This window comes from Pieris brassicae, chromosome 8 (assembly GCF_905147105.1).
Source record: "Pieris brassicae chromosome 8, ilPieBrab1.1, whole genome shotgun sequence".
In the NCBI taxonomy this organism is placed as follows: Eukaryota; Metazoa; Arthropoda; class Insecta; order Lepidoptera; family Pieridae; genus Pieris; species Pieris brassicae.
Window position 1 is genome coordinate 12,066,822 of NC_059672.1, and position 24,417 is coordinate 12,091,238.

Below are 24,417 nucleotides of genomic sequence, written 5' to 3' on the forward strand. Positions count from 1 at the left end.
TAATGTATATAATAATAACTACATTAATCCGATTATAATTGAGTTAATAAGGTATTTGGGAATATTCACAATCATTGCTAAACATATATTTCATATTGACGCAACTCACACATTCAAGTCTACACAATTTTATAATTATAAAGTTAACACTTGGAAATGTTCCATGTACATGATTTTTAAAGCACCAATATGTATGTTTTAAATTTTCATGAATATTCGTAAAAATCTAATTAGGATTTGCGCGTAACTTAAACTAACTTAAAATTATGAATTTTCATACACTTTTATTTACTTCTACTTGGTGCAATTCCTAAAAGCTATCAGAAACTTAGTTCAGTTCTAGTTATCTCTTCTCTAAGTTAATCATTATTAATCAGTCAGTTCTTTTATATAACAACATCGTCAATCTTAAATAGGTAACCTATTCTGCCCGAGTTCAGAGTCAATCAATTGTATAAAAAAATGAATGGCGCATTTGGGCTGCTTATTCAGAGTCGGTGGGCGTAAGGGTACGAGAGTCGTTGGGGGGCGAAGGCGTTGAAGAGGGTGAAGGGGCTGAGGAGGCGCGGGGTCAGGTGGCTCGGCCTTTGCCCTCCTTGATAGCGATCACGTATCGTTGAGCTACGCGCTCCGGGGGGGAGAATCCGTCCGCGTACGAAGAATCCTGAAAATGGGATTTTGTTTTACATAAAGCACAATATATATTAAGATATAATTTCGCTTACTACGTTATGTAAATTATTTAATAATTTTGCGATTATATATGTTTCACAAAGTGTATTTATACATATATAGATTATAACTTTTCCTTTGCCTTGAGGCTTGATTATAGCCTGTCTTATTACACTGTTTTTGTGTCGAATGAATACATTAAGTAATAAGGGACTAAACTAGACGGTGTGACAAGCACATATTGGATTTTGACATAAATACAATCATGCTTCAAAATATAAATCGCTTCTTTAAAGCTTAACTGACCATAACACGACTGAATTTAAAATTTTCGTTTACTATGTAGCAATCTCAAATATAGGAAATATCATATTGTTAGACGTGAGCAAAGCTGTTTAAAAAAAAACTTTTTTTTAAACATGCTACTTACGTATAATTTGTATTAACAATTTTCTCAACCTATAATAATTAAAATGATTAAAAAGAAAATAAAATCAAATTTAAAAAATTTGGTCCCTGCCCCTTAAACGCTGGCAGCATTTCCTCACTGTATTGCGACATATATTCGTTGAGCCAGGAAAGCTCTGACAAGCTCTGGGATCACCGGCACCGGTCTGTATCTTTTTTTTATATTTATTTTACAAAATAAAATAATCTAAATCATTGTATGTTACATTTGAAAACCACTGGTTTGTATTAAAGAAACACTAGCCGAGTTGATCTTGTTTAGGAGCGGGACAAGGGCATATTAAAAAAGTTCTCGACTTGTTTTTTATGTTAACTTTAAGCTATCTAACAAATAACCGGGTATTCCATTACAGACCGCGGTAGTAAAACCTCAACGTTCTCTCATGTTTGCTCTCGAAGTACAGAGTCGAACTTGTCTTACATGTCGTGTCTCTGCTTAAATCGTGTTTTATGTAATCTCGAAAAAGTTCGACTAGATAATTTTTTAATGGAATCGCGCTGTTGACCTTAAGGTCCTTTATAATACAGTTCAGGGCTCGGGCTGTTATGGCGAGTGTATCTCGGCCGAAGTGGGCGTTTTCCTGCGAGATTTGAACCACGGTCACAAACCTGGCAGTAAATGTAAAATTAAAAGCGTTTAATGTATATTTATTTTTTATTGACGTTCATATCTGTACATTGTCTTACCTATATGAATAAATGATTTTTGACTTTGAGGGTGATCAATCGCCTGAAAGGCACGACTGTAGCTCACTGTAGTGAGCGAAGTACGAAGACTAGACTAGAAGACATTTATTTACTTTTTCTGTTATCTGGGAAGTATTTTACAGTTTTTTAATTTCCCTTTCATTTTTTATGAGTCGAGTACACATGTTTGAGGATTCGCACAGAATGTGTAAATATGAACTGAAAAATCAAAAAATCTTGAAAAATTTAGTAAAAACGATAATATCAACAAACCTCAAACAAAACTTCATAAGGATCAGCAGCTGAAGACGGGAGCCTGTTCACAACCGCCCGGTAAAAACACGTAGTTTGAGGGTAAAGTGCCATAACCACTGCACCCTTGGGAAAAAGCGCGTGCTCATCAGTCCTGGGATCAGCTCTCATCAGGGGTAAAGGCACCACCCGACGTTTGCTGAGCACATGACGATTCTTCTGCTCTTCATCAATATCGTCGACTTCATACTTCCCTTGTGCAGGGAGCCAGCTCACCACCTGGCATTTAGAAATAGTTTTCACTTGAATTAAAAATATATATATTAAACAATATTTTATATTACAATTATTGTTTAAAATTAAGTAATTTCTGTATTTCATTTTTAATATTTTTTTAAACAATAAAGTTAATTGATGTTTTGCTTTGTTTTGTTTGTAAAAAAATTATTGGCATTTTTATCACTTTGACACAATACAACTACAATAGCACTTTGGTTTTTTTTGTATTAATGTATTATGATTTATTTTACAATGCACCTTCGACAAGCACAATATGCACCTAGAATCCTTAATCTTTTCAGTATTTTACTTTTATTTACGATTACTACGATCAAATGTGTTCACATAGTTCATGTACATAAATGTAAAATTTGTATTTCTCATACTTTAGGTTCTGGGCTATATATAAATACATTATTTAATAAATATTTGCCTCAGCCAATATCCAATTCTCCTCTTTGTCGGAGACTCGAACTAAAGCTGCAACAGCGTCTCCGGCACGTGCCACGTGACCTCCATCAGCTGGAACAGCCCCGCACAAGGGGGGCGCACGCTCACCCACTCTGCCCACATGCAGGGGCAAAGTCTGCGCTGCGCTTAGCAGCATTTTCATTAGGGCTCCACAACCTATCGTTTCCTTATTGCCCGCGTGCCTTGCCTAACGAATAATGTTGATTATTTAACAGGCTGTTGTATCGCTTATATCGATTTAAAAGAGGGTTTAAAGTAACTTCTATACAAACAAAAATGGAGTAAGAATCAATAACAGCAAACGTAGACTGAATTTTGTATGGTGCAAGTTACAATGGTTATGGAAATAAAATTTTAACCTTGGTAGCAAACACAGTACCGTAATCAACACTTTCAAAAAGCCCTAAAAAATCTTAGCACAGATAAAGAATCACGGGCACTTTACCCTCTACATGAACAAATTGGCATCACTGCAAATAAACAAATGTCTGACTGAAGAACTTGTATCCATGGTCATGTAATAAATTAGTTTAAAAAAGTGTCCAAACATTATTTAATTTATTGAAACCATTTATTTACAAAAACTTATAGGGACCTCTAATATATTGATAGGTTTCTTCTATAGTTTTAAGTTGTTTTGTATTAGCAAATGATAAGATGTTTTTAATAATATGTAGTATGTTTTTTATAGATGAATATATCTATGTATATAGATTTTGTACCTGAATTCTTCTTTCATTCTTAATAGCCCGAATCTCATAGATCCTTGACAACGCTGCTCGCAGAACCCTTTCTTCCTGTTCTGCTGCATTCAAACCATTTTTGTATAGGTTCTTTAACTGCATTTGCTGTAATGTTAAGGATTAGATAAACACAATGAGTATGCCTAATATAATGGTTTTGCATATTTTTATATCATTTGGAAAATACATGTACTTCAGATATTGTAGCTTCTAAAAATATAAAATTAAATTTTGTAATTTACCCAGTAACTTTTTGTATTTATTTGTTACAAACACAAACACACAAATCCTATCTTTACAACATTAGTGAAGATGTCTTATTATATAAGCTGAAGTCTTCTGTTTAATAAAAATCCCACTTACTAGTAGAGGTATTGAGAAACCATTATACCATCTTTTATCTAGGAAAATGTTTAAAGTTTTTGGGAGATGAAAACATTTAAAAAATATTTTTTATACTACACACATACTAATAGTACTTCATTATCGTTTGTTCTTGAGGAAGCCATTTCTTCATTGCCATTTTATTTAAATTATGATTTCCCATTCATACCGTGTTTAAGAAATAGTTACAGTATAAGTGTTTGATTTTATGCACCACAGTAAAGGTTAGATAAAAGACTATTTCACAAATAGTACAAATGAATGGCTACTTATTTTATTTTTTGTGGTCAGTTATGTTTGTTTATTTACTGATACTGATGCATTGGTTAAGAAGTTTTATAATTTTCAAATTAAAAGTATATTCATACCACAGTTAATTCATTTATACTTTAATGATGAAAACATACCTGTTGTGATGAGCCAGAATCTTCAGCAGTTGGTGAATTTTCTGCTGTCTTCTCCGCTCTAAGTATACTCTCAATACATTGTTCATTACGACCTCTTTCTGCTTCTATATCATATATTAATCTATGCATAGATCGCAGTCTCTCCTAAAAATAATAAACCAATGTTTTTCCATCACATTAAATTATAAATGCATGAATACATTTTTAGTGTAAAAATACAATTACATTTTAGGTAAACAACTCTAGTAAAGTACTCTTATGATATAAAATTGTCAAGTATTTCATTAGTTTTTTGCTAGGAGCAAAATTAAGTACATTTTCAACATTAATTAATTTATAAAATCTTGCAGTGTTACGTCACATATCATAAAGATTTTTGTTTTTTCATTCTAAGACAACTTTTAATTACCATGATATGTCTATCTAGCTTTAAGGAAATTATTTCTTAAACTCCAAATAGGGCTATCTGTTAATGTTACCTAAGGGTGTAAAATAAGAACTATAAGGCTTCTAGATTATATTGTATCTTCTTATAGTGCCATCTCCTTGCAAAGGTTGGCAATCATCATGGCTAGTTTAATTTTGGATGCAGCGCTTCTAAACAATGACTTAGTGCTTTGGCCAAACAATGTCTAAGGGTAACCAAGACTTACGTCTGCTTCTAATTGCCACTTTGCCTTGTATGATTACTTAAAGGAGCTTGTACTATCTTCTCGTAGTAGATTATTGCATACTTATTATTAATGTGAAGTTTGCCAAAAACACTACACTTTACTCCCTTAATGAACTCTTGATATCCCAACATACATAGAACATCTAGCTATAGTGAAAACTTATTTGTTGATATTTATCTATTTAAATATGTTAATTTATACTTGCTGAATATTATAACACGTAGTTGAAAAAGATGCATACCTGCACTTGTTGTGCCGCTACATCAGCCGTTAGAGGCATTGTTCTGTTCAAGATCTCCCAATTCTGATAATTTCCAACTGATATAAACTACATGCACCCAGCTGATGCAAACAAAAACCTAAAAATTAGAAATGTAAGGCATTGTTTTCTTAAGTCAATTCAGCATTTACAAAAAATAAGACGTCGTAATTTGTTAATTAAAAGCCATGGATATTTCCTCCACTTACCAAGACAGCTGCTCGGAGAAGAACAATATCAAGCATAACAAAATACAAATTACAAACTTCAAAACTTCAAAGTTACTTGAGATTTGGCATTATGGAATAAGGATTTGAGACAAAGTCACTTTTCGACAGGCGTGACGCATTAATGATATTAAACGAATTTGTATAGGAAAGACATTAGCATTGATGCCCATTCATAGTTGTAGCCTCGATAAAAAAAGTACACATAAAGTACTTTTAAATAAAACAACCAAGCATACATTCCTTTTATTTTAATTTATATTGTACGAATGTGTCTTATTTTTGATATTGTCGTTCATAACTGTACATAGTTACCTATATGATTTAAAAATGATTTGATGAGCGTTTCTACATCTAACTAATGTGCAAGATATTAGATAGTTCATTTATGTAAATGATCTGATAAAAATATATACAGACTAACGATCAATAAGTTTTTAACATGTTTTTATGCATTTGGGCAGCCTCTAAATTGTAATTGGTATTGTATTTTTAAATCGTAGTATGTATTTATTATGGTAGAATTATTACAATGTAGCCAGTTACATAAGTTCCGATATTTACATTTACAGGAGGTAAGGCTTTTCTTCTCTAACCACCGACTGGCCGACCTAAATGCTCGTGTGGCTTAAGTTGAGAAGTTGTATATAACTTCAGCGGCAGAATAAAATTGCAAGATTCTTTATGTATTTGGAAATATTTTTGTGGTAGAAATTGATTTTACCAAATTTAATCACTTCAAAATATAATTGTATTGATGTTCCTAAGTGTTTTCTAAATTCACATATAGACAAATCTAACGTTTTTTTATTTATATATCTAATTCATGACACTCGGTCTAGTACTTTTGTTTTGCTCGATTTTGTTCTATGGATTCAACTTAGAATTCAAATAGAGTCAATTGCCAATGTTCAAACCACTTCTGTGATATGTCATAGATCAATGACAATTTTTGTTTTGGCGTTTAATAAAAATACAAATAAAATCCATTAATATTACATTAATAACATCATGTTTGTTAAAGTTTTTAAAATAAAATAAGCCTTTTAAATTTTGAAAATAAAAGTACAAGTATATTTTTGAGTAAATAATTAGGTCAGTCGATTAAAAAGTTTTGCCAATTTGGTTACCGGTACGTCAAGAGGATATTCATTCGAGAAATTAAATTGAAAACAAACTTGTTTATAAGTAAATAACAATATCAATTTCAAAAGTGAAATACGGGTTCTATTAAGTGTTTCAGTTACTTGTGTTTATAAGTTTATTATTCGAAGTTCTAAGTGAAATATGGCAGAACACGATTATTTAGATTCAATGGAGAACAATCACTTAGATGGAGCCAACGGTTCTCTTAACATGACAGATAATAGCTCGGGCGTAAGTATGATTTAATTATTATACAGAAGTTTGCAACTTATTTATATCGAAGCGGTAAAAATCAAAACCTAGGATACCTATAGTTTTTGACATAATAAAAATAACACGCAGACGCGATGCTATCTATGGGATACCAAACAGACGCGCTGTAAAGGCGTAGTCTATATTTAACGAATTTTATTGCATTACTAATTAAAAGTGCAGTTTGTAATGTATGTGTTAAACATCACCTATTATTTCTGTTTAATGTAATGGATGTTTCCAACATATTGGAGCTCTGGGTAATGCTCAAATATTTGAGTAATTGGTTTCAAATAAACCTTAATTGGTAATTAATATCCTTCATTATGAGGCCTAATAAGGTAATTGATTTGTTCTAATGTTGTAATCAATGATTATAGGAATATGTAATAAATAGACAGTAATAAATACCATGACTTGCTTTCTAATCAATATGATCATACTTGTGTATAATAATCGTTTGACTACCCTAGTCATATTATTTTGAAAGTGATTAGGTTAATATGTATTTAATGTATTTATTTGTTTGGGTAAGAATATGTTTTTTAATAGTGTGTTATATTGTTAGGGTGGTGATGAGGCATCGGGTACAGGTTTACCTGACATAGCAGCTATCAAAGCCCGAGTGCAGGAGATGGAAGAGGAAGCAGAGAAACTAAAACAAATGCAAACTGAAGTTGATAAACAGATGAGTATGGGAAGCCCGCCTGGAATAAGTATGTACAAATCATTTATATCTAATAATTAAATATACATCTGTATATTTTACATTTATTCTTCTATTTTATAGCAAGCCCATTGAATATGTCATTGGAAGAGAAAATAGAAGCCGACAATAGGTCAGTGTATGTTGGTAATGTGGATTATGGAGCAACAGCTGAAGAGTTGGAACAGCATTTTCATGGTTGTGGATCCATTAATAGGTAAACAATTTTTTTAAATAGTAACATGATTATCTTTGTATAGATATGTTAAGCGTATCTTTTAATAACATAGTAAAAATATGGTTACATTATTGTTATATATGTTACTTCAATGTCTCATGATTTGCTTCTTACAGGGTTACTATTTTATGTAATAAATTTGATGGTCACCCCAAAGGTTTCGCTTATATTGAATTTGGAGACAAAGACAGTGTACAAACTGCAATGGCTATGGATGAATCATTATTTAGAGGCAGACAAATTAAGGTAAGCAATCCATTAATAGTATGTTGTTAGTAAACTTAGTTAAATAATGTACAGCATTACTTTTATTTTCATTTATTCATCTTAACTGAGTGTGTAACAGCTCTATGACATTGGATAACAATATTCCAGGTGATGCCTAAGCGCACAAATAAGCCAGGGCTGTCCTCAACCAACCGGCCACCCAGAGGGTCGCGCGGGCGAGGCCGCTCCTACCGCGGCGGCTACTCGCCCTACTACGCCAGCCTCAGACCCGCGATCCGCCGCGGCAGGTACAATCCGTATTGATAAGAGATATGTTTATATCAATGTTGTGAGGTTTTGTCAAATAAATCAAAAAGTCTTTAGTTAGATCAGGATAATTGCAACAAGCCTAAATATTACATAATTAAGATGAAATAGAATATATTTCTTTATTATTCAAAATAGGATTTACTTCAGAAGGTGTTGTAAGATAATCAACATTTTCCTAAGGCTGTATTTGTGTAGAATTAACTTGAGTTTGTTTTTATTTGTCCATGTAATTCCAGAAATAGTAATTAAACTTTTTCCTTGAAGTATTAAGTTAACTAGATAAAACAAATCAAATTCTTATGTTTTTTTCTATTTATTTATATCATGCAACAGTAATAAGTCATTACACTAATAAGTAGAATTTATAACTTATTACTTTGATAAATTACACTTAGCACTTAATTGTTAAGGAGATCCACATGAGCTTATTTGGTTGTTATATAGCCATTGTTGTTATAATATTGATATAAACATGTACTCTTGCACCGTACCTTATCGTAATATATTGCAAAACAATTTTCTATTTAAATTAAGTACATATTTCACAAAAAAATTGTTTTGTAATAATATTTAAACTATTGGAATTTTCGGTTTTCGTCTTGAGGTATATCCTGGTGTAGTGCTTGTTGAGTATATTAGCAATGTTTCAATTTTTTTTATCAGTCATGTATCTAGTATGCAAATTGCATGAAAATTTGTTTGGAGCTTAGTCTTGTTTGAAATGTTAAATGAGGAATATATTTATACAAAATAAATTTTATGACAATATATAATATGTATTTTAATAATGCATCCTTCCCTCTTGTGCATGAGGTTAAGAACAGTAAGGAGAGGTTAAGGGTAGACACCATAAAGACATTCTTAAAAAATTCAATAAACTTAATTTCAAGACAACTACATTTTTTATAAAACCATATGTATAATGTCAGGTATTTTGTTCTCATCTTACTTGTGTTTAATGATTTATTTATTTAACAACAACAATTATTGTTGACTGTATGAATTTACATCATGATATTTGCAGATAATTATTCTTATCTTTAAAAAATGTTCCATATTTTAATTTGTAAGTTCTTGTAACAGGGCTCTTATATGGTCGAAGAATAAAAAAAATGCTGGGAATTTACTGCTTTAAAAACACTACAGTTGATGTGTATAATAAGTTTATGTATTGTAGAATGGAATATTTGTAGTGTGTCTAGTTACTTATTTTTCTTGCTCTGTACTAAGTAATATTTTGGCACTTCTTATGTTCTGGCTTCATAAAATTTGGTCTGCACTATTTATTTAAAGTTCTTATTTGTGCATGATTGTTTCATATTTCAATTGTATAATTTAATTAAAGGGTATTTGACCTCAGAGAAATATAGGTTTGATAATCGCTAGAGGATTGGTACAAAATTAAAGAAATAGGAACACAAAATTTAATGGTCAGAATTATAAGTCATATGGTCTGTAAAAATGTATAACATTCAAAGTCAAGTACCCTATTTGCGAAATATAAGCTTACTAATTATGTGGCTTGTTCGCAGGGGTATAAGGCGGGGATCATACTACAATCCGTACTGAGTATGGTAGAGGGGCACCTGCCCCTGATAATTAGTGATAAGTTAGAGGACCTTGTCCGGTTAAGTTAACAGTGGTTTAGTGAGTGTACTATGAACTGTTATTTTAATTTCTCATAGGGTTTTAATAAAGCCACTAACTTTTATTTTAAAAGGTTACACAATGTTCATCATACCTTTGAATTTAAATGCAGTCTCAACATGAAGATCAATTGTAGCTTTAGCTTTAATGAGGTAAAGTTTTGTATTTATCTGAGAATGTGAATGTAAAAAATCATATATTCAATGTGTAATTATTGCTTATTTTATTTTAAATATAAACACACTGTTAGATTTCTATTCTAAAGCAAAGAACAGAAGTGTAGTAATTTTCACAGATTGGTATTAGAGATAATGTAAAAACATACATAGATTTTGTGTACCTGCAACAAGCGAGACATGTTACATGTTTGAATAATAGTTGAGGAAGCAATTTGAAATGATGAGAATAAGAATGACGAAGGATGTATTGAAAGCAGAACCCAATATTAGTGCGCTATTTAATATAACACCATCACTTTTTAAGTTAATTAATTATTTACACAACAACAGATAAAGAAATTTGTTAACAAGTCCACAATTTTACTAATTACCAACTGCTTGAGACTGACAAATAAAATTTTTAATATGGTAAATAAGTCATAAATATTTTTTTCGCTTCATTTTTCTGTGACAATTTAAACCACCTTACACACTTTGTAATAATTAAGTTTTTGTGCACAGTATTATGTAAGATTTATCTGTAATGTTCTGAAAATAAAAATGATACATGGTATCATCACATTTTAAACATATTGGACTTAATGTATATTTAGGAGCTGTTTTTAGTTATTAAAAATATTAATGCCATCATTTTATCATGCTATCGAGTTCTGTCTTGATACAAAAACCAAGAACCTTTGGAAAGAAACTGACAAAGTAATCTCATTGTGAGAGTAGTTTTAATTGTATATATTTTTTTCACCATGGCATATTTTTTGTATTGCTGAGACAATGACATTATTAAAATTGATTTGTTGAAAAAAATAGTTACTGAATTATAATATAAAGAGAATTGAAAAAAATTTCATAACTTTAAGTAACTGATGTGTTTGTTTTTTTTCAATCCTTATTTAATAATTCTATTTAAATATTTGCGCGCGTATTTTTAAAAGTATACTTGTATTTGATGTAACTGTCACAGCCAAGTACAATTGGTGCCGGTTACGATACTTAATTTCCTTACGGCCAACACTACATAGCATACATCATACTAACATAAAATCATAATAATGATTACTTTTTAATTTGCAGTGATAAATTCATTAGTTACTGATAATGTTACTTAAACGATATATATATTATATGATATAAAGGTACCAAACCACTTAAATATATTCTCGGGATCCAATCTGAATAATCTGAATGAATTTAGTACATAACAAACAAATAGTTGCTGAAGTTAATAACTACTGCATTTAATTATAATCTATCAGTTCTATATTACAACCCCTAAGATCATTGTTATTAGGAATCCCGGTCGACAGAAGTTAGTCTAAGCTGAGAATGCTGCAAACCGTAAAGTAAAAGGTTGCAAATCGTAGACGGACTACGGTATAGACCATCAGCATACAGCGTGTGACATAACTTCATAATGTATATCTATGTTCTTACTGATGAAAGGTAATATTTGGTTCTTTACTTTCACTACGGATTTAACAGCTAATTATGCAACAATTCAACATGACTGCGTGTAAAATGTAAAATATGAGGTTGACTTGGCTTTCACAGATTTATCAGTAAGCGGTGAAAACTTGTTTGCCACCAAGGGCTCGGTGGCATACAAATAAAACCCGATACGCAAATAGAGACAAAAACTAATACTCTGTTTTGTTCGCACTTAAGTTTTTCACGTTAACGCCTTCTCTCTTTAGTTATTATTGTTATTTTAGAAGCTCATCTAGTTCTATACTGTATCTACGTTGCAAAAAACTAAATGACTAAAAAACTAAACTAAACCTCGCGATTTAGACGTATCCCGGTATAACATTTATTTTCTGTGGTATAGTACTCTTTTAGAGTTATTTTTGAAGCCAGTCTGTGGTTTTACATTTATTAAATAGATATGTAAATAATAAATGTTAAAACCACAGACTAAAAAAAGTAAATATTTTGAGATAAAACAATTGTCTCGTAATTTTTAAAAACATTTGGAACATCAAGAAAATGTCTATAAACTAATGGTAATATTAAACAAACTACTAAATGTGAACAAATGTGTGTAATGTTAGCTGTGGACACACAATTGTAATTCACTAAAAGCTCCCAATTCCCTGCTTCCGATATTGCACAGGCTTTAATTACAGAATGTCACTAATTACAGCTGAATTTCTTAATTTCGTTAAAAAACTTGAAGATAATGATGACAAATTAACATCTATCTCCCCAATTGAAAGAACACCAGAATTTGAATTCAATGTAAGTAAATATAATAATACCTACCTACCCAACATGAATATCATTATATCATTTAAATATATTTTTTCTTATTCTATAATTTACTTACTACGTGTTGTACTTAAATTGATTTCAGAACTCAATATGCTCTGTTTGCAATGGATATTATGGTCCAAGTTTTGGGGAACCAGTATGTGTTACATGCCATACTTTTTTGTTTCCTGAATTCCAATCATATTTGCCTTGTTCATACTTTTGCACTGAAAAGACAGACGATGGAGACTCTGGAAATGATGAACCATCTGACTTAATTTTTAGCTCAGAGAAAAAATCCAACAGAACTTTCCCAATTCCGGCTTGGTGGCGTATTCGGGTAATTATAAAAAAAAGAGTTAAGTTATTATTATTATTAAGTTAAACAAATTGTTGGATACTTCACATTTACCATTGAGTCAAGTTCACTACTGTTTTCAAACTATTACAACTATTTTCCTAATTTTATTTAAGTAATTGTATAAATTCAAGATATGATACATTTTAAATTACTGGTGGTTCTGTTATATTCCAGTTTTTTATTTTATCCTAATTTTAAGGACATGATAATATAACTTTAGAATTGTTATTTTTATTTATGAAAATGTATTTAAGACTATAATCACATAGAAAAGCTAATATTTTGAAACATTAACAACAGAAAATTCGAAACATTTAATTATAAATCCACCTAAAACTTATTGGGTAAATAAAAATATAATTAAAACCATTAACAATCAAAACATTTTAAATCAATATAAATGCCAACCAAAAATAATGTATCAAGGGGCACAAATATCTAATAAAGTACCTTCCAGTTTGAAAGAAATTAATTATATGTATTTACAAATTAAAAAAAAAACCCACACATGTATATATAAATAAATCATAAAAGTTCAATATAAATGAATAGCATAAATATCTATTTACAAAACATAAAAAAATTACTACTACTATTTATTTATATCTGTGAATGAGCATCTAAGAAATTATTAGTATTCATTAGTCACATGTTGTAACATTGGTTTGACATACCTGCACTTTTGTAAAAAAAATATTGTACATATTCTTAGCAACTAATATTTTTATTTTATATAGCTTATTTTTAAATAGTTTTGCAATGATGTACATTAAGAAAATCACTGTTTGAACAGATTAAAGCTATGTATTATTATTAAAACTTATAATTATTTACATAATTCTATATTTTAAATTTTAAAAAGTGTTTTTCTTAATGTGGTAGGTAAGTAGGTAGGGTGGATTCAATTTCCGCACTTAGACGCGTAGTTGTTTTCGTTACCGAGCGCCATTAGCACGGATGCACTGTCGGATATGAGCTTAATGCAAAAGTCATTAATTCCCATCCGCTGTATGGCTCTGGCTGCTTCGGTTAGAGCGACACATTCACATTGGAAAATTGTGCTTTGTGTGCCCAGAGGTAGGTGTATGTTGATGTTGAGATCAAAGGAGAAAATACCAGCGCCTGAGCCACACCCTGTTTTTGAACCATCAGTGTATATACGTAGCTCATTCAGGGGCGACTGATCCTGCTCCTCTTCACTCAGTTGTATAAGATATTTCTTGTTGAATATTAGTTGGTTAGTGTTTCTGTCACATGGCGCAGCTATAAGAGGTTGCTACTCTATTGCCCTGTTGAGAATCACTGTGTGTGAACTGTAGTGGTTTTTTCCCCATACATCCAATACCATAAGCCTGATGGCAGCCAGCTGCCTCCTGCTGTATGTGTAGGTCCAGAGGTAAGATTTGCAGGGCTATCTTCATTGCTGCGGTCGGAGTTGTTCTCATACAACCGCTAGCAGCGGACAAGGCAAGCCTTTGGATGCGTCCCAGTTTCGTGATCGCCGTTAGAAGTTCAGAGCTTGGCCACCAAACCAGGGCTCCATAGGCTAGCATTGGCCTGATTATGGCAGTGTATAGTCATAATGTTATTTTAGGCGATAAGCCCCATTTCACGCCTAGCATCTTTTTGCATTGATAGAAGGCGATCGTTGCTTTGTTTTGTTTGTGTTCTAGGTGTTTGTTCCAGAGCAGTTTACTGTCTAGAATCACACCTAAGTACTTTATTTCGTTTTTGAGTTTGAGTTCAGTGTTGAAGAGTTTTGGAAGTCTGTGTGGTCCAAGAACCCTCCGGTTTGTAAAGAGTATTAACTCTGTTTTTGATGGGTTGACAGATAACTCGTGCATGTTGCACCATCTCTCAATTACTTTGAAAGCCCTTCCCATGAGATCACATAGGGTGCTTTCAAAGCTCCCCGATATTAAGATAGCTATGTCGTCCGCATATCCCACTGTAGAGATTGCTAGCGTTAAGTTCTGTGATAAGCTCGTTAACTACGATTTTCCACAGTAGCGGCGATAGGACACCACCTTGTGGACAGCCTCTGCTGACAATGCCCCGTGTTGTGGAATTAACAGTGAATTGTATAGCTCGTTGTTTTAGCATGTTGTTTATCCACCCTATCAGGGTTGATGATACTCCACATGTAACGAGTGCTCTGGTTATGCTCGTGAAGTTTGTTTTGTCAAAAGCGCCTTCGATGTCAATGAATGCACCAAGGGTTGACTGTTTTAACTTCAGGGAGTCGCCAATGCGAGACACAACGTTCTGGAGTGATGAATCCGTTGATTTGCCTGGGCTGTAGGCATGTTGATTTGGATGCAGGAATTTGGATAGCGATACCCGGCTGCGTATCTCCAGATCTCCTAGCCTCTCCATTGTTTTTAAAAGGAATGAAGTGAGGCTTATGGGTCTGAAGGATTTCGCCTGGGTATAATCCTCTCTGCCTGGTTTTGGGATGAATATGATTTTCACTTCCCTCCATTTCAAAGGTATTGTTACGAGCTAGGGGATCGGATAGAAAATGCCGTGGATTTATTCAAGGGTTTATTTCTTGAAAAATCAATGAGGAATTTATAGGCACAAATTAATTGCAGAAATGCACTTATAGCACACAAAAACAATCACTTATTACTTCACTTATGCACACTTCACACAGTACTTTATTACTTGTAATCACTTTATTCGCACTTTATCGCTTCGGTGTTTCTCTCTTGTTGCATTCAAAACTAATGGTGACTAGTCGCGTTTCGGCTCGCTTATATATCCCTGGGAATAATTCTAAACAATATTCGAGAACTCTCTAGGCGGGCTTGCTATTGAGTAGCGATTGCACAATTCTAGAACTCCGCACTCTTTGTCTCTTTCGCACGTTGCTCCGTCCTTGTCGTACGGCGTTCTAGAGTGCTCAGTCTAGTTTCGAGAAAGTTCTGATCTTCTCTCTCTCTCTTCCGTATCATTTCGTCCTTGTCTCACACCTAGAAAGTTTGGTCTAGAATATTCCTTCATCAAAGGGGTATACACCTAGTCCTGAAAACGCCTGAAAACGCCTGAAAACGGGTCTCCTGAAAACTGCACCACTCCACTACACATGTTCTGAAACCGACTGAAAAAAGGTTTCAGCTTCCTGAAAACTAGGGTAACATGGAAATTACAATTTTCTAATACGTCATTAACCCTCTCCTGAAACGGTCAGAAATCATATTACAGCCTGCTGAAAAGTTCTCTAACTACTGGAAAAATCGAGAAACATTGCAGTCGACCCGTCTCCGTAACAGTATGTATCGGTGGGCTATACATGCTCGGAAGATTGAGACAAGATAGTCCACCAAAAGGTTCCCACTCCATCTTAGTAGACCTGGGAAGATGCCATCCAAGCCAGCCGCTTTGAATGGTAGGAAGGAGTTGATTGCCCATGTTACTTTTTCATTAGTGATTATTTTGTGAGCTACATTCCAGTATGAGCCAGTGGTGGCTCTTTCTGAATAAGGTTGCCATGCCTGGTCATTGGCAGTTATGCAGCCCGGAAAGTGTGTTTCCATCAGTAGTTCACATGTTTCTCCTGTCTCCTGAAAGAACTCGTCATCCGAGGTTAGTTGCACCGGTGAGGGTGTTTGTCGAACTGTCTCCATGGGGACGTTTGCCTCAGCGACCGCAGCTACCTCCGTCATTGACGTGGGCGGCTTTGGCCCCGAGGATCCCGTCCCCGATGTACTGGCAGTGGTTAATGTGGCGGCAGCTACCTCTGAGGGTTCATCTTTTTCCAGAATTCGGATATAGATGTTCCCCATCAGATAGTAGATGCGGCGTTCATGTAATCTGATATTTAGGTGGCGGTTTTGCCTGGTAATCAGCTTCCGTAAAGTTTCCGTGTTACCAGTGAACTCTGGAACATGCAAGTAAACAAGGCACCTTCTTCGGAATCTCTGACTGAGGCCGTACCACCAGCTTGGTGTCCGGTATAGGATTGTTGATGACATCGCAAGCTCCGGTCAACCATCCCAGTGTGAAGGTGTCCTCGCACCAAGTTTTGAGGACACCATCTGAGAAGTGGGCTCTACCCCGGAATCTGATGTCGTTCGGTTCGGTAGCTTCAAGATCCGCCATGAGCTCATCTTGGATTTTACCCTCGATCTGTAGGCGGATATCATCCGCCTGTTCTTGTGTCATGTCTATAAAGGGCTCAGTCATCACGCTGATGTCCCTGACTCCAGCTGGAGTTTGTTGGGTTTAAACCTTTTACTCTCCCCAGTCGGTGTCACGGTTTACTCCGGCTGATCGCGTTTCTGGCCCTTTGTTTGTTGTTTGGTTGATTTTGGGTTTTTAGTTTGGTAACCCCCTCTAGGTTCCTTACTGCACTTAGAGCCAATAGGCTTGAGCGCGGCAGAGGACCTAGTCGGCTTCGGTGCCCTTTTCCCGCCCCCTGCAGCTGTGGTAGAAGCGGGAGCAGTTCCAGGATTCTCAGGTAGCTTCTGAGAGCCGGTAGCCGGCTGTTGCTGTTCCGTCGCTCTTTTGGCTTTCCTGAGCCGTCGCCTCTTTGAGGAGCTTAGAACCATTGTGGGAGTCGGTTCCTGAATCGCTGATTTCAGGGCCGACATGTCCATGATCGAGGTTTGTGCACTGGACGTGCTCACCGTCGCAGCCTCGATCTTCCGCATCGTTCTTGCTTCGGATGCCCCCCCTATAGACGCAGACATTGCTGTATCATCCTTCGGAGTTGCTATCTTTGGCTCGACCGACGCAGTCAACCTGGCCGCAACAGTGGACGCATCCTTGTGCGGTGGTATATGGGATACCATTGGAGGGAGTACGGTTAAGGGTGCATCCCGGTTTGGCGCCTCCTCAGCCGCTTCCCTCTCCTTTGGTGTCTCGGACGCTGCCCTATTGCATCCGTTTGTGAGATAGGGGCATCAGAGTATCGTGTCACTGGTGACTTGCATCTCGACACTCGGCATTTGGATGATGAACTCGCAAGGACATGACCGCAAGGGCATTACATTCCTGCAATAGTTCGCTTGGTGGTTTTAGTTACGTCTAATACATAGGGTATTAGACCAAGAACAGGGTCGGCAACCTCGGGAAGGTCAGTTCACCAAACTTGCCTTGGGGATCACAGCGATTTGCGCTACCCCCAAGACCACGCCTCCCTACCCATCAGAAGGATGTGGTAGGGTGGGTTTGCACCTATGCTACCATGCAATGCAAGCATGTCGTGCTGGGAACCGTAGAAGCATAGACCCAAACCCAACCCCCTTTTCTTAATGTGTAAAAGCTATTTTAACAAAAGACAATATGATTTACATTACTAAGCTCTAAAATTTCTCAGTAAGTGAATGCAATTCTTTGAAGAAATAAAGTATCTTTGAACCGATATAATAAAATTTGTAAAAGCTATCTTTCTAAAAACTATATTTACAAATTCTAAAATCTATATTTAATCTTTGAGAGTTTGTTTGTAAACCTTGGAAGGTTTGGGACAGATGTAAAAAATCTGTCAAATGTACCATTTGACCAGTAGTCTAACTTGGAAGCTCTAGGTTAAAGATATAAAGTAATTATTTGACCATGGTGTTAATTAAAATAAAACCTCATAGTACTTAAAGTTTACTTATATAAACATCCTGCAGACATCACTAGACAGTGAAACAAGCCCAGAAGACGATGCCAGCAGAGCTAGTAATTCTGGACCCAGTGGCAGTGGCAGCTGTGGTTCGGGGTCAGCAGTAAAAGACCCATTCATCCCTGGGTATGCCCCTCCACCACAACCACCTAATCTTCCTTACACTCTCCAAGCCTTGACTACTCCTCGTCTTCCGGACAATTTGCCTTTGGGAATTGTTGAACATTTGCCATCAGAAGGTAAAATTTTTGACACTTATGTTTCCTAGATTATATGTCAGTCAGAGAGCTCCTGATTTTGATGTTTGCTATTTTTGTAGATGGAAAAGAATTTAATATTATATTCTTAGTATTAATTATTAATAGTTATTTTTATATTGATAAACATTCTATGTACTAAATAGAATGTTTATATAATTAATATATTAATCTTTTTAAATTTATAAATTATTTTTATAAAATATTTTAAGTTATATTAATCCATCCATCCATAAATCTTTACAGTGCTACTATGTATATTCCGATATCTTGACGACATGTCGCTCTGCGCCTGCGCATGTGTTTGTACACGTTGGCAGAGGTTGGTCCGCGCTCGTGTTCCACTTCCACGATGGGCCACATTTACAGCTGCCAGATGGCCTCTGTTTAGACCCATGTTTACTGACTTTGATTGGCAACGGGTGCGAACATTACATTAATATAGATGTATAAAAACCAGTTAAGCCAGTTACTGGACCTGTTTCGTAATCACTGTTTTAATACTTATTTTTAGTAGGTGATCAGCCTTCTGTGGCTAACTCACGTGGTGGATTTCTTGGTATAATGCTAATTTAATTAAGGTAGACCTTAAAATAATAAGTTAATTTAAAAGAACCGTGTACTTTGCCTGTGATTCGAAGGATTCTTCAATTGAACATATTTAAGGTATGATTGAAGGATTCAAATTTGATTAATTCCCGTTTATGTGTAGTACTCAAACATCTTATATCTAAAACTAAAACAAGTATACTTTATTAATTGAAATTTAGCATAATATAAATACATAATATTGTTATTGATTGGTGGCAAGCAAACCACATAAAAATTGTTAATTTTTTTTTTCAGAAATACCAATCTTTGGTCGAGTCTTGCTTCTGCCGCAATTGTTTAGTGCAAATGTGTGTCCAAGCCGCACCCAGCGGTGAAGAAAATGCTTGGAGGTGGAATAGACTACGCAGCGAATTAAAGGTATATCGACTATAGAGTATACTATTGTCTATGGATTTAAAAATTAGTTTTTCCAAAAAGATTTTTTAAATTAACTTAAATTTATAGAAAACTATGTTTATGTACATATTTCTGTCTGTTTTTTTTATTTTATCTTAAGTAAAGTAAAGGTGAAATTTTTCAATTTATAAATAAAGGTATTTATGTGACTTTTTAATTGGGCCTTGTATTTTTCAATTATTTATGTCTTGTCGCTAGTAGTTAGAGACACGTTATAAAATAAATAAAAAAATAATTAGTAATTTTTTGTATTTCGACTCATATCGATTCATTCAATCTGCCTTTTCTATCAAATTCAAAATAACTTTATTCATATAGGTAACCAAGTACACCTATGAACGTCAGAAAATAATTGTAAATTTACATTGACTACCAGTTTGCAAGTCAAGGGCGTAGAGCGGGCAAGAAACTTTTAGCCACTCTTTTTAATCGCTAAGTTTTGAGTCATAAAAATTGTCCAATCCAAGGTACTTAAACGCCTTACACATGAGCAATTAAATGATTTCCTAACCAAAAATTGCCTACTCAATCCACTGTAGTCTGGGTTGCCGTGCTTAAATTTTCGTCTTTCAACTAATTTTAATTTATATGCCGATGATTTTCGAATCTACGTTCAATCAAGTCTCAATGAGCTGCCGCAAGCAATACAATCGGCTAACTATGAGCTGGCAAAGATAGTTGACTGGAGTAAAGATTTTGGTCTACTAATCAATCCATCCCCATCCATCATCCATCACCCATCAAGAGAATAGTTATAATTATTGTCAGTCATTATTTTACGTCGAGAATTGATTGGGCCAGGTTACCTTCTGTATATATTTCAAAAACGATTTCAAATTTTTGGGAGCCCATAGCTGTAGTTCTTCCGAAAATATCTCATAACTCTTTCTTTCTTGGTGAATGAATCCTTTAAGGTGTTATCAGTGATGCTATGGAATTCACTTCTCGTCCCTATTCGCTTAGCTCCTTCTCTATCCTCTATTAAATCTCTACTGCACAGGCATAACCTGTCTACATCGTATCCCTAACTTTCGTACTAACTGATGTGAAACTGATCCAAAACTCTCGTGATTAATGTTACTTTTTTTAAATATTGTCCTGATCACTGTTTACATGTTTTGATTGTTTTGTTCTATTCCATTAGTTCACTAAACAGCTATATGTTTTAAGTATTTTTGCACTTCTTGCTTACAATATCTTTTTTTTTCTTTTCTCGTGTTTGCCCGTGTTTGAGTGGTTGCCCGGAAGAGATCGCTCGAAAGCGATAAGGCCGCCAGTTGCTCTCCTTTTTATTTAATTACAATTTGTATTAGATTTTTGTACATGTCACGAAGTGTTGATACATAAGTAAATGAATATAATTAAACAATCTTCGTACATAGGTGATTAAGGTTGGAGCTAGTTTCGATTTCAAGAAAACTGAAATTTAAATCTTTTTATTTGTTCAGTTCAGAAATTCTATAAATGATTACCAATTTACAATCACCACTTCATTCTGGATACTGGCATTTCGAATCTAGTCACAAACATACAAACGGCGCTTTCTGGGTGATTACATAATATATTACGTTAAACATTTTTAAACCGACTTTAAATTATGATAGAATTGGATAGTATTTGAGTATGATGATCTAATTCTTCTAACCACGTCCGCAAAATTTCCTAAACGCATGTAAGGTTTACAAAGAGTTCTAAAATTGAAATTTATAAACAGTTTTCGTTATCAATGTTTCTAACTGGCCAGTTCTATACGTTTTCAGTGATACCCACGTTTGTTTGTCCACAAATGTCTTAAACTAAAAGGCCTATCGGGAGTATTTTGATTTGAATAGGTATATTCCTACTTAACTGTTCCCGCTTCAAGCTTCTTCAAAATAGGTAATTCTAAATTACTTAGATGTTACGCAACGACCCTCCCGAAGGCATCGCAGCCACGCCCTTGGACATGAAGTGCTGCCACTGGCAGGCCAGCGTCACCGGACCGGCTGGATCGCCCTACGAAGGCGGTGTCTTCTTTTTATACGTACAAGTGCCCTATTCGTGAGTATTTCCTTAATTATTTTTGTCTCTTTATCCGTACTTTGTAACCTTCAATAACGTAACCAGTAGAGGTATGACGCCGATATGTATGAAGCTTATTATACCTAATATCTTTATTTCTTAGACGATATAGTCCATTCATTAGTTAGTAACAATAATATTTTTAAAGCTATGTTACTATAGCTAAGAAAAAGAAAATTATTTACTGCAAATGGGGCAGTCCAAGTATTGTTGGCTTTCTTGCTAAACAAAGATGTGCCATCTTTGCATACAAATTTAATACTTCTGTGTCTTAAAATATCAGAATGTTTCAACCTCTTCATTGTGTACTTTTAGCTTTTAGTATTTTTTATAATTATTTACAATTATTTTTGACTTTGTTGCATACGTTCTGTAGTAACTGGTGCCATCTACATTCAGTTTATAGATTTTTGGTGATATAATTGTCTAGTGTATTTTAAAACTAATTATATAATATCGACCAGTGTTGGCCTAGTGGCTTCACCGTGCGACTCTCGTCCCTGAGGTCGTAGGTTCGATCCCCGGCTGTGCACCAATGGACTTTCTTTCTATGTGCGCAATTAACATTTGCTCGAACGGTGAAGGAAAACATCGTGAGGAAATCGGCTTGCCTTAGACTCAAAAAAAAAGTCGACGACATGCGTCAGGCACAGAAGCCTTAAAAAAAAGGTTGTACCAATGATTTTTTTATATAATATTGAAACTCTGATCGAACAATGGACTTATTTTTTATATATTTACTTGTTAAAATTATTTATAGATACCCTATGAGTCCACCGGTGGTGAGATTCCTAACTCGTATCCTCCACCCAAATGTCTCTCGTCATGGTGATGTGGGAATCGACTCTGTCCACCACAATTGGTCGTTGGCCTTGACTATCAGTAAAGTCCTCATCTCCATTCAGAGCTTACTTACAGACCCTTATACTAATGTGAGTTGGCACTTTTATGATTAAGTAAATTATATTTATAATAATAGCTTTATAGTTAGTACAATTCACGAAGACGCGGGCCACTATTAGTCTAGGCGGACTACATCTACAAGAAGTTAACCATCCACAATTAACATGACTGGCTTCTGATCACACACACTTACGCAGAATTGGTGAAGCTACTGACACCTGTCATGTAGTTAGTATTTTTATTATTATATTATACATAGTAACATTCACTCATATGTGCGTATGCTGTAATAATTAGTACAAAAAATATATAAAAAAATCAAAATTGTGATTTACAATGTATACTGTATATATGAATTTTTGTATTAGTAATAATCAGTTACATAGTTTATATTAAATAGGATCAGTTGTTGAAAAAATTGAGCAAAGTTGGCCTAAAGGCTTCATCGTGTAACTTCGTAATTGGGGTCATAAGTTCGAACCCCGGCGGAACCTATGGTATATGGTTGTTTTGGGTTTTATTCCCGGTGAAACGGTAATTGTTGTTAACATACTACATACATAGATAGATAAAATATACTTGCCTTTGTAGCGGTGATGTGTACCCTCACATACATATTTATATGAATGGTTAAGGACAATACTGAAACTAATCCAAATCCAATGGACTTACAATTGTCTGCTTATTAATTACAGTATCAGTTGAACGCAGGAGAATAACCTTTATTGCACTGTTGGTTGTATTTTTACTTTTTGCTATCGATTTTGTGATGTTTCATTTAATAAAATGATCATTTGAAATTCTGATTTAATATCGAGGTGTAAAAACATCTACTTGCATTTCACGAAATATCGTTTTTAATCCGTCCAAAAATATTTATTTATCTTCTTAACGATTATTCTTATTTTTAATTTTACTTGATTTACACAAGACTTCATGGCTTACACTGCTAACTTTTACAAAGTATTAGTATTGTTAGATTCTTATTCTTTTTTGCGACTGAGGCGCAAACTAGCTGCTGTGGTCTCTGGCAGAATGACCAGCGCTGTGGAGCAACTCTGCTCCTCAGCATAATGCTGAGCCAGGGCCAATTGCAACCACAGCACACACGCATTACACTATTAAATCGTACCGATTTCTTAAAAAAAAATGTTATCTCTCATTCTTTTTTTTTCTTTATTGTTACTTTCTGTGTGTGTTTTAGTAAAATCTATGTCTAACAAAATTGTGATTACTGAAGGAATAGCAGATTCTGAGTCGATGATGTTACATTAATATTATATATCTATTCGTTATTTCTATACGAATCGAAGCCAAAGTCTGTGTTAACGATATTTGGCATAATTATAATCTCTTCGTTATCTAAAGTTTATAACAACTTGATACGAAGTTTTATTAATGATTTTATTTTAGGTTTGTATGGAGCCGGAACTAGGTGAGATGTACGTACAAGATCGTCCAAAGTTCGAAGCTCTCGCGCGACAATGGACCTGGAAGTACGCTATGCTTGATGTGTTGCCATTTTGAATTGGCTAAAATTAAGATTTTAATAAGTGTATGTGTTTATTGCTCTGTACAACCAATATTATAGAAAAGTTTGATGTTCTTTCAGTATCAAAACAACTTATACTTATTTATGAGCTCTGAAAGGAAATATTATGTATACTTGAGTTTTATTCCGCCTTTATTTTTCATTTTCTTCCATATTTCAGTCAATTTCTCACAATTACATAAA

The 24,417-nt window shown here is 34.3% G+C and overlaps 3 protein-coding genes across 3 annotated transcripts; 2 read left to right on the forward strand and 1 right to left on the reverse strand.

Moving 5' to 3' along the window:
* Nucleotides 1–529: 529 nt before the first annotated feature.
* On the reverse strand, nucleotides 530–5,629 carry LOC123712746 (SAGA-associated factor 29). Its single transcript, XM_045665993.1, has 7 exons — nucleotides 5,506–5,629; nucleotides 5,279–5,396; nucleotides 4,364–4,507; nucleotides 3,552–3,677; nucleotides 2,792–3,016; nucleotides 2,101–2,358; nucleotides 530–664 (listed from the first exon to the last, which is right to left on the reverse strand). Exons 2-7 carry the CDS (start codon nucleotides 5,315–5,317, stop codon nucleotides 572–574), a joined length of 885 nt encoding a protein of 294 aa, XP_045521949.1. The 5' UTR covers nucleotides 5,318–5,396; nucleotides 5,506–5,629; the 3' UTR covers nucleotides 530–571.
* An 877-nt stretch (nucleotides 5,630–6,506) lies between these two features.
* On the forward strand, nucleotides 6,507–10,991 carry LOC123713412 (polyadenylate-binding protein 2-like). Its single transcript, XM_045667059.1, has 6 exons — nucleotides 6,507–6,900; nucleotides 7,490–7,637; nucleotides 7,712–7,844; nucleotides 7,982–8,111; nucleotides 8,241–8,380; nucleotides 9,935–10,991. The coding sequence occupies exons 1-6, from the start codon at nucleotides 6,811–6,813 to the stop codon at nucleotides 9,969–9,971; spliced, it is 678 nt and encodes a 225-aa protein (XP_045523015.1). The 5' UTR covers nucleotides 6,507–6,810; the 3' UTR covers nucleotides 9,972–10,991.
* Nucleotides 10,992–12,124: 1,133 nt separating this feature from the next.
* On the forward strand, nucleotides 12,125–24,358 carry LOC123712740. Its single transcript, XM_045665986.1, has 8 exons — nucleotides 12,125–12,463; nucleotides 12,579–12,815; nucleotides 18,461–18,692; nucleotides 18,957–19,132; nucleotides 19,557–19,679; nucleotides 21,616–21,758; nucleotides 22,540–22,711; nucleotides 24,096–24,358. Exons 1-8 carry the CDS (start codon nucleotides 12,353–12,355, stop codon nucleotides 24,207–24,209), a joined length of 1,308 nt encoding a protein of 435 aa, XP_045521942.1. The 5' UTR covers nucleotides 12,125–12,352; the 3' UTR covers nucleotides 24,210–24,358.
* Nucleotides 24,359–24,417: the final 59 nt, after the last annotated feature.

What these genes read in the sequence shown, in the direction of transcription:
- LOC123712746 (XM_045665993.1), bottom strand. Translation starts at nt 5,317, where the DNA reads ATGCCTCTAACGGCTGATGTAGCGGCACAACAAGTGCAG. An exon ending in ATTCTGGCTCATCACAACAG is followed by an intron (nt 3,678 to 4,363) that starts GTATGTTTTCAT and finishes TTAACATTACAG; the next exon opens with CAAATGCAGTTAAAGAACCT. An exon ending in AGAATTGGATATTGGCTGAG is followed by an intron (nt 2,359 to 2,791) that starts GCAAATATTTAT and finishes TCTAAATGCCAG; the next exon opens with GTGGTGAGCTGGCTCCCTGC.
- LOC123713412 (XM_045667059.1), top strand. Translation starts at nt 6,811, where the DNA reads ATGGCAGAACACGATTATTTAGATTCAATGGAGAACAATCACTTAGAT. An exon ending in TGACAGATAATAGCTCGGGC is followed by an intron (nt 6,901 to 7,489) that starts GTAAGTATGATT and finishes TTATATTGTTAG; the next exon opens with GGTGGTGATGAGGCATCGGG. An exon ending in GGTTGTGGATCCATTAATAG is followed by an intron (nt 7,845 to 7,981) that starts GTAAACAATTTT and finishes TGCTTCTTACAG; the next exon opens with GGTTACTATTTTATGTAATA.
- LOC123712740 (XM_045665986.1), top strand. Translation starts at nt 12,353, where the DNA reads ATGTCACTAATTACAGCTGAATTTCTTAATTTCGTTAAAAAACTTGAA. An exon ending in GACTACGCAGCGAATTAAAG is followed by an intron (nt 19,680 to 21,615) that starts GTATATCGACTA and finishes TAAATTACTTAG; the next exon opens with ATGTTACGCAACGACCCTCC. An exon ending in TTACAGACCCTTATACTAAT is followed by an intron (nt 22,712 to 24,095) that starts GTGAGTTGGCAC and finishes ATTTTATTTTAG; the next exon opens with GTTTGTATGGAGCCGGAACT.